Source organism: Abramis brama (assembly GCF_963993115.1).
Source record: "Abramis brama genome assembly, chromosome: 8".
Classification (NCBI taxonomy): domain Eukaryota; kingdom Metazoa; phylum Chordata; class Actinopteri; order Cypriniformes; family Leuciscidae; genus Abramis; species Abramis brama.
The window spans coordinates 2,844,240-2,859,145 of NC_139970.1; the positions used below are offsets into that span (position 1 = coordinate 2,844,240).

The 14,906-nt window shown below is 42.0% G+C and overlaps 1 protein-coding gene across 1 annotated transcript in view; it reads right to left on the reverse strand.

The window, feature by feature from the left end:
• Positions 1-211: 211 nt before the first annotated feature.
• kif5aa (kinesin family member 5A, a) overlaps positions 212-14,906 on the reverse strand; it is a 39,524-nt gene continuing 24,829 nt past the window's right edge. Inside the window, exons 16-29 of the mRNA XM_084121685.1 lie at positions 14,541-14,729; positions 12,901-13,018; positions 10,237-10,295; positions 9,918-10,024; positions 9,715-9,816; positions 9,031-9,091; positions 8,699-8,770; positions 8,511-8,615; positions 6,458-6,674; positions 5,679-5,811; positions 5,526-5,590; positions 1,566-1,593; positions 1,347-1,434; positions 212-1,256 (exon numbers count right to left, since the gene is read on the reverse strand). Coding sequence (XP_083977811.1) covers positions 1,356-1,434; positions 1,566-1,593; positions 5,526-5,590; positions 5,679-5,811; positions 6,458-6,674; positions 8,511-8,615; positions 8,699-8,770; positions 9,031-9,091; positions 9,715-9,816; positions 9,918-10,024; positions 10,237-10,295; positions 12,901-13,018; positions 14,541-14,729 — 1,335 coding nt within the window. The 3' untranslated portion in view covers positions 212-1,256; positions 1,347-1,355. The remainder of the gene's footprint in view (positions 1,257-1,346; positions 1,435-1,565; positions 1,594-5,525; positions 5,591-5,678; positions 5,812-6,457; positions 6,675-8,510; positions 8,616-8,698; positions 8,771-9,030; positions 9,092-9,714; positions 9,817-9,917; positions 10,025-10,236; positions 10,296-12,900; positions 13,019-14,540; positions 14,730-14,906) is intronic.

Below are 14,906 nucleotides of genomic sequence, written 5' to 3' on the forward strand. Positions count from 1 at the left end.
AACAATATAGCAGCTGAGTTTGTGAAAATAGTTTCAAAGTGATGATAAAAAGTGCAAGTGGACCAACCTCTGGTAAAAATAAATAAAAAAGGTACGTCATAATTCTACTAATTAGCATTTGGTTTGTGTTGTTGACAAATGCCCTAAAGAAAAGACCTCACCTCTTCAAGATAAAAAAAAACAAACAAAAAAAACAGAACAAAACGAAGAATCACATTTTTCTTTGAATTACATTTATTTCTCGCATCAGCTTCCAGCAAACTAGCTCACTGTACATATATCACATAAAACAACCTTCAACAAAGATATCATGAGTAAATCAGTTGAGCTTTTGCCCAAACTCTCTTCATCAGTTTCTGAAGTATTTACTCTTCTAATGGTGACGACAGAGGTTTGAATCGGGGAAGAAGTGTGAGAAGCAAGCATTTCAGTGCCAACTAAATCTATGATTAAACCTTCATCATAATACAGTTTCTGCGGCCTCACTCATTCATTGTCTTGCTAAATATACAAGTGAATCAGTCTGAAGACATCCTGAAAGAGGATTGTAAGAAAAGTGTAAGGAATGGAGTCACACATTTATCGGACCTCACGGGAAACATCACACAGACACAGGCGCTTCATTCTGTCTTCCTGATTGGCTGATCAGGATTTTGCGAGAGAAATCAGAGCCGTGATTGTTCAGAGCATTTGGCAGAATACCTGAAGCATTTCGAGCGTTTCAGAGCTGTACATCTCCACGATATGTTCTCTTGACATACAGCAATTTTCATCCCAATCATTTTGATGTGAAAACAAATAAAATGCAAATAAAATATTACTGAAAATGTTTTTTTTCCCATAATTGGAGGTAGTCAGTACTTGAATATAATATTATCAAAATCTACACAATGACACACACAAACACACTGTTCTATGTGAATCTTCACAATATTTAACCGTCTTTCTTTAAGGCTCAGCAAGACTAAAGGGAAGGTATTTCTAGTTCTCTTCTGTATTATAATGCAAGCAATATAGATGTGCGTATTCAAATATCTATTGTATGTGAGGGTTCATTTACAACCTATGAGTTTTCTTACTAAACAGACAAACATGCAACAGTGATATACGCAAGACAGGATACATGAAGTGACTCTGCATGAACGATAGAGGAATATTTCATACAATATAAGACAGTACAGAGCCAAGAAGTCTAGGAATAAAGTTGTGGAGAAGATGGCGAAGGCTGAACGGCTGCATGCAGACGACTGGAATATCTGGAGAAAGTGGGACAAAAGTTGAAAACTGATGAAACCATGTGCTTCTTAGCTCATTATATATGTGTGTGTGTGTGTGTGTTTGCTTACATTAAATGATTAACTGGCTGCGGTCTCCTGTTGCATGATGAAGAGTCGTGAAGCATCGTCCGCCATACTGCCACAGTGAACATCACTCCTGAAACACAGAAGCAGTCAACATAAAGCATAGACACAAGATAACTGGAACTTAAAGTCAAAAATGTAATTCTGTTAAGACCTGCAATTGAGTCGATCCATCCCATTAGAGCACAGGAGTAGTTTGCTTACCTGTTATCATTGATGTCTGTGCTATTTCCTGAAAAGCATAAAGGAACAGAATAAAAGGTTACAACTGTTACAAGCAAAAACATCGTGTCTAAGATAAACTGGTTCTGGCCCTTTAAACCTGCTAGTCTTAAACATCAGAAGCCTGGAGGCCGGGTTAAGACTTGACAAAAACAGGATCTCTGGATAAACTAATCTACACTCTTAAGTTACACTTTCAGTGGTCCACTTTAGACATTCTACTAGCTATAAGTAACTTTGCAAGTACACTAGAGTATTAGTAGACTGTCTGCTTATTATCTGTGTAAAATGGTTTGTTGATACGGGAAGAACGAGGCGGGAACCGGCGAACGGTAAACATAACATATCTAATAATAAAATAAACAAAGAACAAAATGAAAGTAAAGCGGCAGCCCCTCATGGACGACTGTCACATAAACTGAAACAAAACCACAACATAAAGTGCCAGGCCTGGTTCTCTCTCGTCCTTCACTGCTGCCACTCCTCCTTTATCCTTCAGGAGTTCCTCCGTGGGACTCGAGACCGGTGTGGTGCATTAACACTCGCTCTGTTCCCACGGCTCGTTGGCCCTTCTTGCCGGTTTCTGATGCTCCCCAACAGATATTCTACTGACTATAAGTAACTCTGCATCTACATGTCAACTTATTCTACTAACCCGAACCCTAACATAACAGTATTAATACTCTAATGAGAGTTAGTTGACATGTACTTATAGTCCGTAGAATGTCTAATAAAGTGGACCATTGAAATAAAATGTAACAAACTCTTAAAAATAAAGGTTCTTTATTGGCAATCCATGAAGAACCTTTAACATCCATGGAATCTTTCCATTGCACAAAAGGCTCTTTATAGTTGAAAAAGGTTCTTTAGACCAGAGGTTTCCAAGCTTTTAGGACATATGTGTCCCCCCCAACCAACGCCAACATCCTTGATGTATTAGTTAATATAATGCGTATAGACCCTTTTTGCGCCGACGTCACAATTACGTCACAGCATTAGCTGGAGGGAAAACTGGAGGCGGCCAATACAAACCAGCACAGATTCGGCTACATAATAATGAGCTTTAAATGTCATCTTGTGTTGTTGGGTGCCAGACTCGACGGAGTACACGCTCCAATTTGAAATTTTATTGCATAATTTTTTTCTAAACTATTGTGATTATTTGAGAATCATCTATGATTGTATACATTGTTGTGATTGATTGTGACTAGACTTTCTGAAGAACCTGGTGAGAAAAAATAATCAAATACATAAAGTTCAAAAAGTAATTTGCTGTATCTGGAATTTTTATTTCTAGAGAATATTCACATCATAAAAATGGCACTGTAATGTCACTCTTTACATGGTCGTCTTCTGGCCTTGGCGCTGGCTAGGCAGAACTGCGAATCGAACCACACAAGTCCTGTACGTGACCATTCAGCACATATAGCTATAGGCATCTAAAGATTCATACGCCCTCAGTTTCTCTTTACGCTCGGTTTCTCTATCGTTAATCCTGTCAGATCGTCCATCATCGAGTGTGTACGGGTCGGCCAATCTGGTTCCATCCGTTAAAATTAACTTTTGCAAATATCAATTGCGGTCCTGGACAGTGAGTGACCTTACACATTAAGATAAAATCTGATTTTCTTCAGTCATTGTTAAAAAACAAGCAAACAAATCTTGCTAACTAGCGTTAGTGAAACGGCCAGAGGAATCGTTCTGCCTCCACCTAAGCTCCGCCCACAGAGAACATCCCCATGTTTACTAACTGGAAAGGGGTCTATAGTATGCAAAACCGTGTCTATGCAGAGTCGAGTCGTCCTGCAACAGCCTGTCTACACTGGACACGACAAAGCGACCGTTGTAAATCCATTTGTTCTTCGTAGTCAGAAATAGAACAACGTATCAGTTTACTGTCGGGGATTTTGAGTGTTGCATGGCGCCGTTCGTGTCTGGTGTAGACAGGGTATTAGTTAAATTAAAACATTAAACATAAAAACAGCTTACAAAATTTAGTGTGACAACTGAGCCTGTTTTTCATTCACTGGCATTATTGGTTTTCACAAGCCACCCATCTGCCGTAACTGTAGCCAACGATTAGCTGGGAGAATCCTCAAATCGCCCTAGCAAAGTTTCACGAGTTCCTTTGCCCATATAATCTTTAATAAGGTTAAGCGTATTTGTCTTGCTGTCCGCAGTGGAGGGGCTCGAGGAAGCAGCTTCAGCTCCAGCTGAGATAAACCCCCCAGTGGGACTGCTAATGCTCGGATGAGGAGTCTGGTAGCGAGATGCCTAGATCATGCAGGTGGAGCTGGGGAGGAGGAGGGACACCAGAACAGCTGATGCCGGAGCGAGGCGAGCGGCTGCTTATGTGCTCCGACAGTTAACTGAAAGATTAGATGGGTTCTCTCCTCCCGAAATTACGTTGTGAACTTCACTTATTTCCAACCTGCTTCAGCTCACCTGCCTGTGATTTCCCAGCAATGCTTCAGGTGTGTTTGATTAGGGTCCGATGAGCTGAACTCAGCAGGACAGTGGGGCTGAAGACCTGCTTTAGGGAACCATTAATGGTTCTTCTACGGCAGAAAACCACCTTTAGGAACCTCTATTTTTAAGAGTGTAGATCTCTCCCATAATATGGGAACTATGGCACTGGCACATGAGAAATAGAGAGAAAAATGGGCCGTTCACATCAAGAACGATAACTATAAAGATAACTTTAACGATAACTATATTTGCATCCACACCAACAAACGATAATGGTCTGTTTAATCTAAGCTCGCGCTGCGGTTTCAAAGTGTACAACGTCATTGAACATGTTTTTGCTGTTCTTGTTGCATTTACAGGCTTTAGCCAGCAGATGTCCTCAGCATGCTGTGTTTTGAGTGAAGCTAGTGTAATCGATCTAATAATCTAACAGTGAGTTTAGCTGACGGAGTCAATATAGTGAAATAAAAACAACACTAGTCTTTTTAACCGCAACTTCAACGGAAGCCAGACAATGTTGTCAGAACGAGCGCTGGATACCTGAGGTAAAACTTCTCACCGTTTATTCACAGGGTATGAACGATTGTTTTCCATATCCATTTTCTTGACTTGTCAAACACTGGTGGATTTATCTGGACCTCGGCGATTAATTTCTCCACAATGACGTCTGCCATTTTAAATGTGCAAGCCCGTAAATTCGAGTGGACTCTGATTGGCTGTCAGTGTTTTATCGTTCAACAGCTGGAAAAAAAATCGTTCTGAAAGTGATTCCAACAATATCGTTTCTCTATATTGTTATCGTTAAAGCTGTGGAGTGAACTCTGCTATTCTTTAATATTGAGAACAATTTTTAGAACTATATCTTTATCGTTATTGTTATTGTTATCGAGTCCGAAACTTTTGTATTCGTTTTTTTGGTATTCGTCACTGGGTGGCTGTGAATTGTCAAAACACCTCTCAAATTACTTGCTACAATTGCGAAAAACGCAGAAAATCGAACCCGATCCGTTTTTATGACGGACGAAAGTTTCGGAGGCAGCGTGTAAACGAGATTGACACAATGTGAGGTTGTATTTATTTTTTAACATGTGAAAATTTCTGACGAGAATTAGGACCTTTAGTGTGAACGGGCCCAAAGAGAGATGGATGTGTTATTTTGATCAGGGTTCCTCGTTCCTGGTCCTGGAGAGCCTCTTTCCTGCAGCGTTTAGTTACAGTCCTCAAGACACTTTTATTCTTTAAACAAGTCACTGCTATCAATGTTGGACTTTTTTTTTAGCTGGGGAAAATTAAAAATGGCAAAAGGTTGCTGACCTCTGGTCTACACCTACACACGCATTGAGTTGATCCCTTCCATCTATAACTTTATTTTCCCTGTTCATCTAGAATAAAATGATTTTATCTCCAAATATCAAGTATGAGCGGTGTATAAATGTTGTTGCTTTAGTGGTGTCACAGCTCACACACACTTACCGTTCTCCACGTCGAGCGGACAGGAGCTCAGTATGTCTATGGATCTCACAGTGCTGTATCCAACACTGAAACGAACAGAGGACAGATGAGAGGAGGAGAGGAGGAGAAGACGAGAGACAGACAGGGCCTGGACGAGAGCACACACACACTCACGGGTTGGTTTTCTTCTCCTCCTGCAGGAACAGAGCGTTGCTGTAGGATGTGGCAGGTTTGCTGGAGCGTGGTGTGCTGGAGAAGCTGGTGGGGGACGTGGCCGAGACGTGGTGTCCGGGTCTCACTGGCTTAGCTGTTAAAACAAAACACAACATCAGGAACCACAACATCAGGAACCACAACATCAGGAACCACAACATCAGGAAACAATACATGAATCAGCAAAACGATGTTGTTAATGTGAGCACCAGTGACGGCTTGGCGGATTTATTTGCTTTAAGGATTACATCCATAATATTACATACAAATATTTCAAATTTCACTTCCAAAATATTCATTCCGTTTAAAACTACAACCTATAATATTCGACAGGCAATTTTCAGTCCATTTTATTTCGCTTTACAAATTCAGCGGTTCAAATTCGATAGCCAGTTCAACACAGCACATCCTGTCGAATATTATAGGGTGTGTTTTTAATGTTAAATGTTTTGAATTGAAATATTCAAAAACATTTGGCATTTCTTTACTTCCAGAATTTTACTTGATGAAAGTTGCATTGATACATATTTTTCGGCTTTAATATTTGTATTGATAGTAACTAAAAGCAATAAGGCACTGGAGGCTAGTGCTGTGCGGTGAATAACTCACGGCTGACTCCGCTTCGCGTCGAGCGAAACACGCCCTTCAGCCGGGACTTAATCACCACACAGCACTAGCCTCCAGTACCTTACTGCTCACCTATCATATCATTATATATGACTGCGCAGTGCGAGCAGTACCGATCTGAGCGGCGTTGGGCCGGCGCAGAGGATAGCGCAGGCGCATGGCGTCCCGGATGCGCTCCACCTCCTGCTGGTAGCGGCGCCGGTCGTTCATGGCGCCCTGCTTCGCGTCCTTCAGTGCTGTCTCCAGCGCCCGAACCCGCTCAGCCGTAGAACGAAGACGCTTCTCCAGCTTCGGAAGCTCACAGCGCAGATCTGCGTTATCACGTACCAGCTGCACACACGGTTTCACTAGTGATTAGTGCTAGCAGAAATTATAAATAAAGGGACACAACATCATGAAATGCAGGAGCTTGTACTCAAAACTGAAAAACAGTGCAAATCTGTGTGTGTGCACTGATCACTGTTTATATGTGAAGAAAATCCCAAATTAAATCTGTTCATCATATCGCAAACTCTGAATCATCATGCATCAATGCTACATTTTTCTAAATGTTATAATCATTTGTTAACAAAGAAGTATCAATTACTTTAATGAGCTCATTTTTCTGCCTTAAATTATTACATTGTTTAAATTCATACATTTTTAGCTAACTGTGATTTGTGTACATTTCTGAGACACATAACTTAGAGAGTTTCCTCTGATATCAGATCACTGTAAACTGTAATGTGGCATTTTCTGTAAAGCTGCTTTGAAACGATGTGTATTGTGAAAAGCGCTATACAAATAAATGTGTATTGAATAAAGCAATAATTTCTCTTCAGAAGACTTAGGCGGTGTTTACAAGACACCGTTTAAAACATTTTATGCGCTTTGGCCGTTCGTTTACACGACAACGGCGTTTTGGGTGCCTGAAAAAGGCGAACTTTTCAAAGTGCAAGTTTTTAAAAACGGTCTCCGTGTAAACAACACAAACGTGAATCTCTGGAGACGATGACGTCATGCTCAGGTGTATTACGTGTTCAGTCTATAGTGTTTCATCGCCATCTACTGGCCTGGCAGCAGAATACAGCGTTTTTAGTCGCTTTCACGGATTTGAATGGGGATCGTTACGATATTTTGAAACTCATATCGTTGTCGTGTGAACGTATACTGAGATTAAACTGATCAATTCATATGGATTACTTTTACAGTGTTTACAGGAGCTTTATGAAACTTTTGATTGTGTACTTTCAATGGATGGACAAAAATGATGTATGAGAGAATATTACAAATATCTTCATTTGTGTTCTGAAGATGAATGAAAGCCTTATGGGCTTGGAACAACATGAGGATGAGTAACTAATGACAGAATTTTTTAATTTTTGGGTAAACTGTCCCTTTTAATATCATGGTTTGTTGGGTAAGCACTACTTGTTCACATTATTTGTATTATTTACAGTAAAAAGTCACATTTTTTTATTTTAGAACTTAAGCCTGGATATATCAAACAGTGAATGAATCATCTGGAAAGGTGTTACTTGTTATTGTTTTAATACTGTTGTTTGTTTTAATTTCTCATTCATGAAACGAGAAGAAAAAAAGGTAAAACCATTCTTATGTACACTTGTCACTTTGAATGCAGCAATTTATGTAAAGGTCCCGATATACTTCAAGCGAAATCGAAGAACGAACTGGTGTGACGTCAATCAGGCCAAAATGAAATTTGTTTGGAGTTCGGAACAGCCTCTGAGCTGCCATTGGTCCGTGTTGATGATGTCATAGGTGGGTGTGTCTCTGAGGCTCCGCCTTCTCTGAGGTGTAAATCTTCATTTCTTCTGTTCAGTCCGTCAAGGTCAGACGCAAGTAAAAACATGAACACACTGGAGAGCCGCTTTATAGTAGAAACTAAAGCTGTATTTACTGAAAGCGACGCTGACATGTTTCATGTTTAATACTGTACAGTTGCTTGCTTTTAAGCAGTCTATTATATAAAGTGCTGTAAACGTGACGTCACTAAACTGCAGAGCTGCTGCAACTATCTCCGCATCACTATGATCAGATGCTTTCTGAACTGCTGTTTTCTACACAACAGACATATTTACATATTCATCTGTATTTACATATTCGTATCGGGACCTTGAGAATTAATTTACAGAAATGTATTGTATCCTGAAAGTGCATCCTGACCTGTTTATGAACCTTTGTAAGCTGATCCAGGTTGTTTTCAAGAAAGGAAATCTTCTGTTTCTGAGTGTTAGACCCCCCACTATCATCAGGTCCAATTTCTGTACTCTGTGTGAGGAAAACATGTCAGAATGACACACAACAGAGGACATTTGTTAAGCAAAATATCCATGTTCACGTGCGCAACTCACTTTTTTAACCCGAGTCGTGAGGTCTTGAACGAACAGCTTGCGCAGGTTGTGGAGGGTCTGGAGTTCCCGAGCCTGAGACAGAGAGAGAAGCTGCTATATGAGGCCACAGACAAGTAGATAAAAAAGTGAAATATCAGTTTTGGTTATTAACACGTTCATTTTCAAGACATGGCCCTAAAGATGATTGACAATCAATGAGATGAAAACATGCTGAATGTTCAAGCCTTGTTTCAGCAACGCAACTACAAGAGTTCAGTACAAAAATGTATAATTACAGTGTAACAAAGACACCTCAAAATAAAGTGTAACCAGAGTGTGTATGAGAAACTTACAACAGTCTCCTCAAGGCCCCTGAGATCCTGCTTGGACTGCTCGTGTCTCTCCTGCTGAAAGCTGATGAGAAAACTCAAACTTTAACACACATTAGACAGTCATTGCACACTGTAGCATCCCTTAAAGAGGACCTATCATGCTCTTGTACAAAGACTTGATGTGGTTTCAGGCTCTACTAGAACAGGTTTTACTGCTTGAATGTTGATTATTCTCCTCATATTCTCCATTGTTGCGGCTCCTCTCTTCCCAGTCTGTCAGTAACGCTCTGTTTACTTCCTGTCTCTATGAAGCCCCTCCTTCTGAAAAGCACACTGTGCTCTGATTGGTCGGCTGGATCAGTGTGTTGTGATTGGTCGAGCGCTTCGAGTGTGTTTGGAAATGTCCCGCCCCTTACCATAACCTCCAGATTAACTCACTACTAACTAACTCAACAAGGCCCGCCCCTTTATTCTGCGTATTAATTATTATAATGAGGAATATTGTGACGTGTTCGTTCCCGGAAAAGCTCAAGACTAAAATGGAGGCGTTTCAGGAGTTCAGAAACACTGACACTGACATAGAGAAGAACTCAACATTACACACTAAAGACAGTTGAACATGGAAATCGCAGAATAGGCCCTCTTTAACACTCACAACATGATCAAACAATCTCAGTGTCTTTGTGCAATAGTTTAAAAACGTACGACAGCTGCTCCAAGCAGGCGCTCTTGGTGTCGTCCTGCATTTTCAGGTTACTGAAACTGGACCGCACATGAGCCAGCTCCAGCTCTAGAGCCTGATTCTTACTGCAAGACAAGTTATGACACCATCAGCACCTCATTTACAACATTCAGTGATTAAACTACAACGTGTAAGGCCATCAGAAGACACTGGAACTGAGACTGACTCGGTAAGGTCGTCAATGAGTCGCTGTTTCTCATTGATTTCGTCCCGCAGGTGGCTGAGCTGCTTCTGACGAGACTCTGCGTGGAGAGCTGGGCGAACAGCGGCCTTCTACACAAACACACACAAATAAACATTTGGACTGACTCGTGTGACAATAGTCCAATAACATTTCACACACCCTCCTAGTGTCCATGAGACCTATTTTTAATAATAACTACATCACGTACAACATCTCTCTTATCATAATATGTATGTGTTCCTTACCCTAGTCACAGGACTGTTTATGTGTAAAATACTAGACCCATATATGTCTGACTTACTTTCCCTTCAGCCTCTCTGTCAGCCTTCTCTCCTCCATCCAGTTCTGCCACATTACTCTCTGGTATAAACATAAATACAGAACCATTATTGTAACAGTACAGAAGCTGAAGCTGAATCTGAAATTCTTTTCACAGTCTTTTGGATTTTTTGCAACTTTGAAGTTCTGATAAAGGAAACCCACAAGACCAATCATTTAGAAGAGATATAGCATGCTACATCCACACAGATCTTCAGAGAGCTCTGACTTTGGTGAATGTAGCTTGTAGATGAACTTCAATTAGGCTTAGAAGAATAAAGAAAGCAGTCAAGCAGTCTGAAAGTTTTAAAAGCATTACAGTCAGCCAGAATAATTGGCAGAAAACCAATCATCCCTGTTTCCTGGAGATAGTCTCCTTTTTTGGTGGCCCGACCCTGGCTGGAGTTCCTCTTTTTTACTGCAAAGAGAAATAACACCTACGGTGGGAAATTAAAATGATTGTGTGCATCCTCAATCGTGTGCTGTTTATTTTGACCAACAGAGGGCGTTGGTCCACACAGCAATGTTAAGTTGTTATTTATCTTCCACTAATTACTTGCTTGTGCAAGTTTTACATTGAAAACTGGACAAGAATAAACGACCACAAAAGAATCATGTAATCGTTATCATCTATAAGTAGATGTACATTGTACATTGCGCTGATCCCATAATCGTTTCCTTGCAGGTACTATGCCCAAAAGGGGAAGGCCCCTCAGATGAGCCCGAGTGAGTCTCATGGACCAGATCCTGGCCACCAGATGTCCATCTAAGAGATCCTCTCCCAGGCCTGCATCCAGGAGAGGGACCCCATTTCCCTCTACCAATTTCAAGGGCGAGCCAACCAGGAGCTAAAGATCTGGGCAATACCTCTTCCAGGGTCACTGACACACTCATACTCCACCACCGTGTTAAGGTGGGGATCCAAGGAGGGTCGGGTGGGGAGTAAGTTGCTGCCCCAAGTGGAAGAGTTCAAATATTTTGGGTCTTGTTTACGACTGGGGGTCGTTCGGATCATGAGAACGATAGGTTGATTGGTGCTGTGAAGGCAGTAATGCAGTTGTTGCACCAGAATGTCGTGGTGAAGCAGGAGCTGTGCCTAAAGGCGAAGCTCTCGATTTACCAGTGGATCTATGTTCTGACGTTCACCTATGATCAACTATGGTCTGAAATTATTTTTCTCTCCAGGGTGTGTGGGCTGATCCTGAGAGACAGCTCTGATATTCGGGAGAGACTAGGATTAGAGCTGCTGTTCCCCTGTATTGAACGGAGGCAGTTGAGGTGGTTAGGGCATCTAGTCATAAGGCCTCCCGGTGGAGCTCTTCCGGGCATGTTCAACTGAGATCCTGGGGTAACAATAATAATAATAATGCATTACATTTATATAACATTTTTCTTGCAACTCAAAGCGCTTTACATATGGAATGGGGCAATCTCCTTAACCACCACCAATGTGCAGCATCACCTGGATGATGCGACGGCAGCCATAGTGCGCCAGAACACACACACACACACACCAACTTACTGGTGGAGAGGAGACAGTGATGAAGCCAATCAGTATATATAGGGATGATTAGAGGCCATGATGATGGACAGAGGCCAATGGGAAAATTTGGCCAGGATGCCGGGGTTAAACCCCTACTCTTTTTTAATGATTTTTAATGACCACAGAGAGTCAGGACCTCGGTTTAACGTCTCTTTGACTATTTGACAGTATTCGTCACTATACTGGGGTGTTAGGAGCCACACAGAGCACAGGGCGAGCGCCCCCTGCTGGCCCTTCCAGCAGCAACCTAGTTTTCCCAGGAGTCTCCCATCCAGGTACTGACCAGACTCAACCTTGCTTAGCTTCAGTGTGTGGCTAGTCTAGGGCCTCAGGGTGATATGGCTGTGGCAGGCAGATCTAGGATGGGTACGCCTTGGGATCCCCCAGAGGAGCTGGGGTAAGTTGTAGATGAAAAGGACGTACGGGCAGCCCTTATTAGCAAGATAAGGGTTTAATGCTTTTTACGTTTATTAGCAACAGCAAGTGTTGCCACTAGTTTTTGTGGCCCCTTGTGCATTATATTGCATTGAACCCCCTCAAAATATAATTTACAGTAGTATGATTTACTATGCTACATTACAGCACTACATTTAAAATGATCAAAATACATAAAACCTTAATCATCACCATTTTTTAGATTCATAGATAATAACACTGGATTATACATTAGCTGTTTGATTCCAGCATCCCTGTGACCCTACAGAGGACATGTGGTTTGGAGAATGAATGGATAGATGGATATTTGACATTGGACTATTCTTTGCGTAGTCTTGTCAGCCCATGTGTTGTAAGAGGTGTTGAACCTCTTGCCTTCCTGTCTGGATCCTCCATTAGCCCGTTCGTTTTTGGGTTGTTTATTGCTTCTCTGGTTCTCCATGAACATCTTCTGGACTTCTCCCTCTGGCTTTACATTTAATAAAGAGATCTGCACATGGATCCTGAATCCGTCTTACACTACACAGGGTGATGTATCTAGACAACTCTAGGAGTTCTGACAGTCAGACGTCTAGAAGTTGGGAAATCTATGAAAATATTGCTCTATCTGGATATTAGTCATAGAGCCTGAAGGTCTGTGCAGAGTCTGTATTTGTGTTTGTATCTTACCCGAGTTCTGCATCATGTAAAGTTCTTCACTGAGAGCATCATAGTTATCCTCCAGCTGTCTCTTCTTTTGCTCCACGTTCTGCATGTACTCCGTGAGAGAGCGAATCTTTGCCTCATGCTGCTCACAGACACACACAGGCACAGAGACACAAAGTTAAAACACCACACAAAACACACAGCAGATCTGGGCCAGCATGAACCACACACCATTTACTAGCATCAGAAAGATTCATGTCATGTAATGGTGTGCAAATTGATGGCCTGGTGAAAATGAAGCCAGTCAAACTTGCTTTACTACCTATGATACTTAGCCGAGTAAAATATTTGCATGCAACTCAAAACAAGAGCAAACTTACAATTACTGCAATGTTACAAGATAATCATAGTGAACGCAATGGTTCAGGGCTTTCCATAGGGGCTTTCGCACCGCAGGAACCTTTTCATAGTTCCTACAACTATTGGCGGAAGTTCCCGGATTTTGGCGTGTTCGCACCGCAGGAACTGGGAACGATCTTAGTTCTAGGAACTCCTTTTGGAGGAACTAATTTACTCCTACTTCAGAGTCGGTCTAAACCAGCACTATAGGAGCTATCTGTGACGTTAGTGTTCGCTGATTGGCCGAACGCACGCGAAACACCAGCACACGCCATTTTTAAAAAGGCTGTGTAAACACACAGATTATAGCCTATATATTTACTCCACAAGATAACTCTACGAACATGTAAAACAGTGATAGATGGCCCTCTTAACCTTTATGCTGAGGAGAAAATCCAACACAACTTTGAGGAGTTAATCAACTATTTCTGCTCAGCAACACTGGACATCAACCACATGGCATACGCTAATAACTTTTCATTACTGTCTACTTTCTATGTATGACTAGCCTGGGTGCCAGCCCGAACCCCGTCCACAACATTTTTTGGTCGGGAAGTTCAGTCTGGACTCGATCCGTTGAGGAGTAATTATGCTCGGCTCCCAGAAGGCCGAGCCAATCAAATTGCCAGGGCGGGCTTTAATCGATGATGGACAGATGATCTGCGGTTACGTAATCACCCACGTCACCAAAGAGCGCTTGGGTTGAATTGGTTTTCAACAAAGACGACTGCAGCAGGAGAATTGAGATGTTTAGATTCCGCTATCACATCTGTTATAAAAGAAATCGACAGCGCATTAATTTTATAAGACGAACAGAGAACCGCAATCAAGGCATCTGTCGATCGGAAAGATGTGTTTGCCGTCCTTCCTACGGGATTCGGCAAAAGTTTAATTTATCAGCTGACTCCGATGGTCGCTAAGAAGATGGGACGCAGTGAAAACGCTGTGGTCATTGTGGTTTCTCCTTTGGTCGCACTCATGGAGTGCTTTATTATTACTTTACTCATTACTTTACAACTTCTTCCTGCGTGTGTGCACTTGAGCTCTGTTGACAACTATGCTTCGCTCAACATACGTCACTTACTGCGTTGCTCTGATTGGTTGTAGGTCTATCCAATTGAGTGCAGTTTTTTTTTTCCTGGTTCGGTTAAGACACGCCTCATAATCACAGCCCTATGGAGCAGTATCAGACTCACATTCTGCCTGAAAGTCAGGCTAATGTATGACAGTTCTGTCTAATAACGTACGCACACACTCACACACACCTGTGAGATGAGCAGCTGGCAGGAGGACAGCTCTCGGCTTGTTTCCTCCATCTTGCGATGGCACTCGAGCTGCATGTTCTCCAGCTGCCGGCAGCGCTTCACCATCGACTTCACCTCAGACTTGATCTTACTGATGTAGAGCCGCGCCACAGTGAACTCCTCCTCGATCGCACCGCTGATCTCCACCGGCTACACACACACACACACATTACAGACACACACATCTGCATCTAAAGGAAAGTCTTTTACCATAATGCCCCCCTTTTGTATTGAGAAAAATATTTTCATACCCCCCCCCCCCCCCACACCTAAACTCCTCAACTTCAAACTGCTTCTCTCTCACGTGTTTGTGACGTGAAGTCTCTA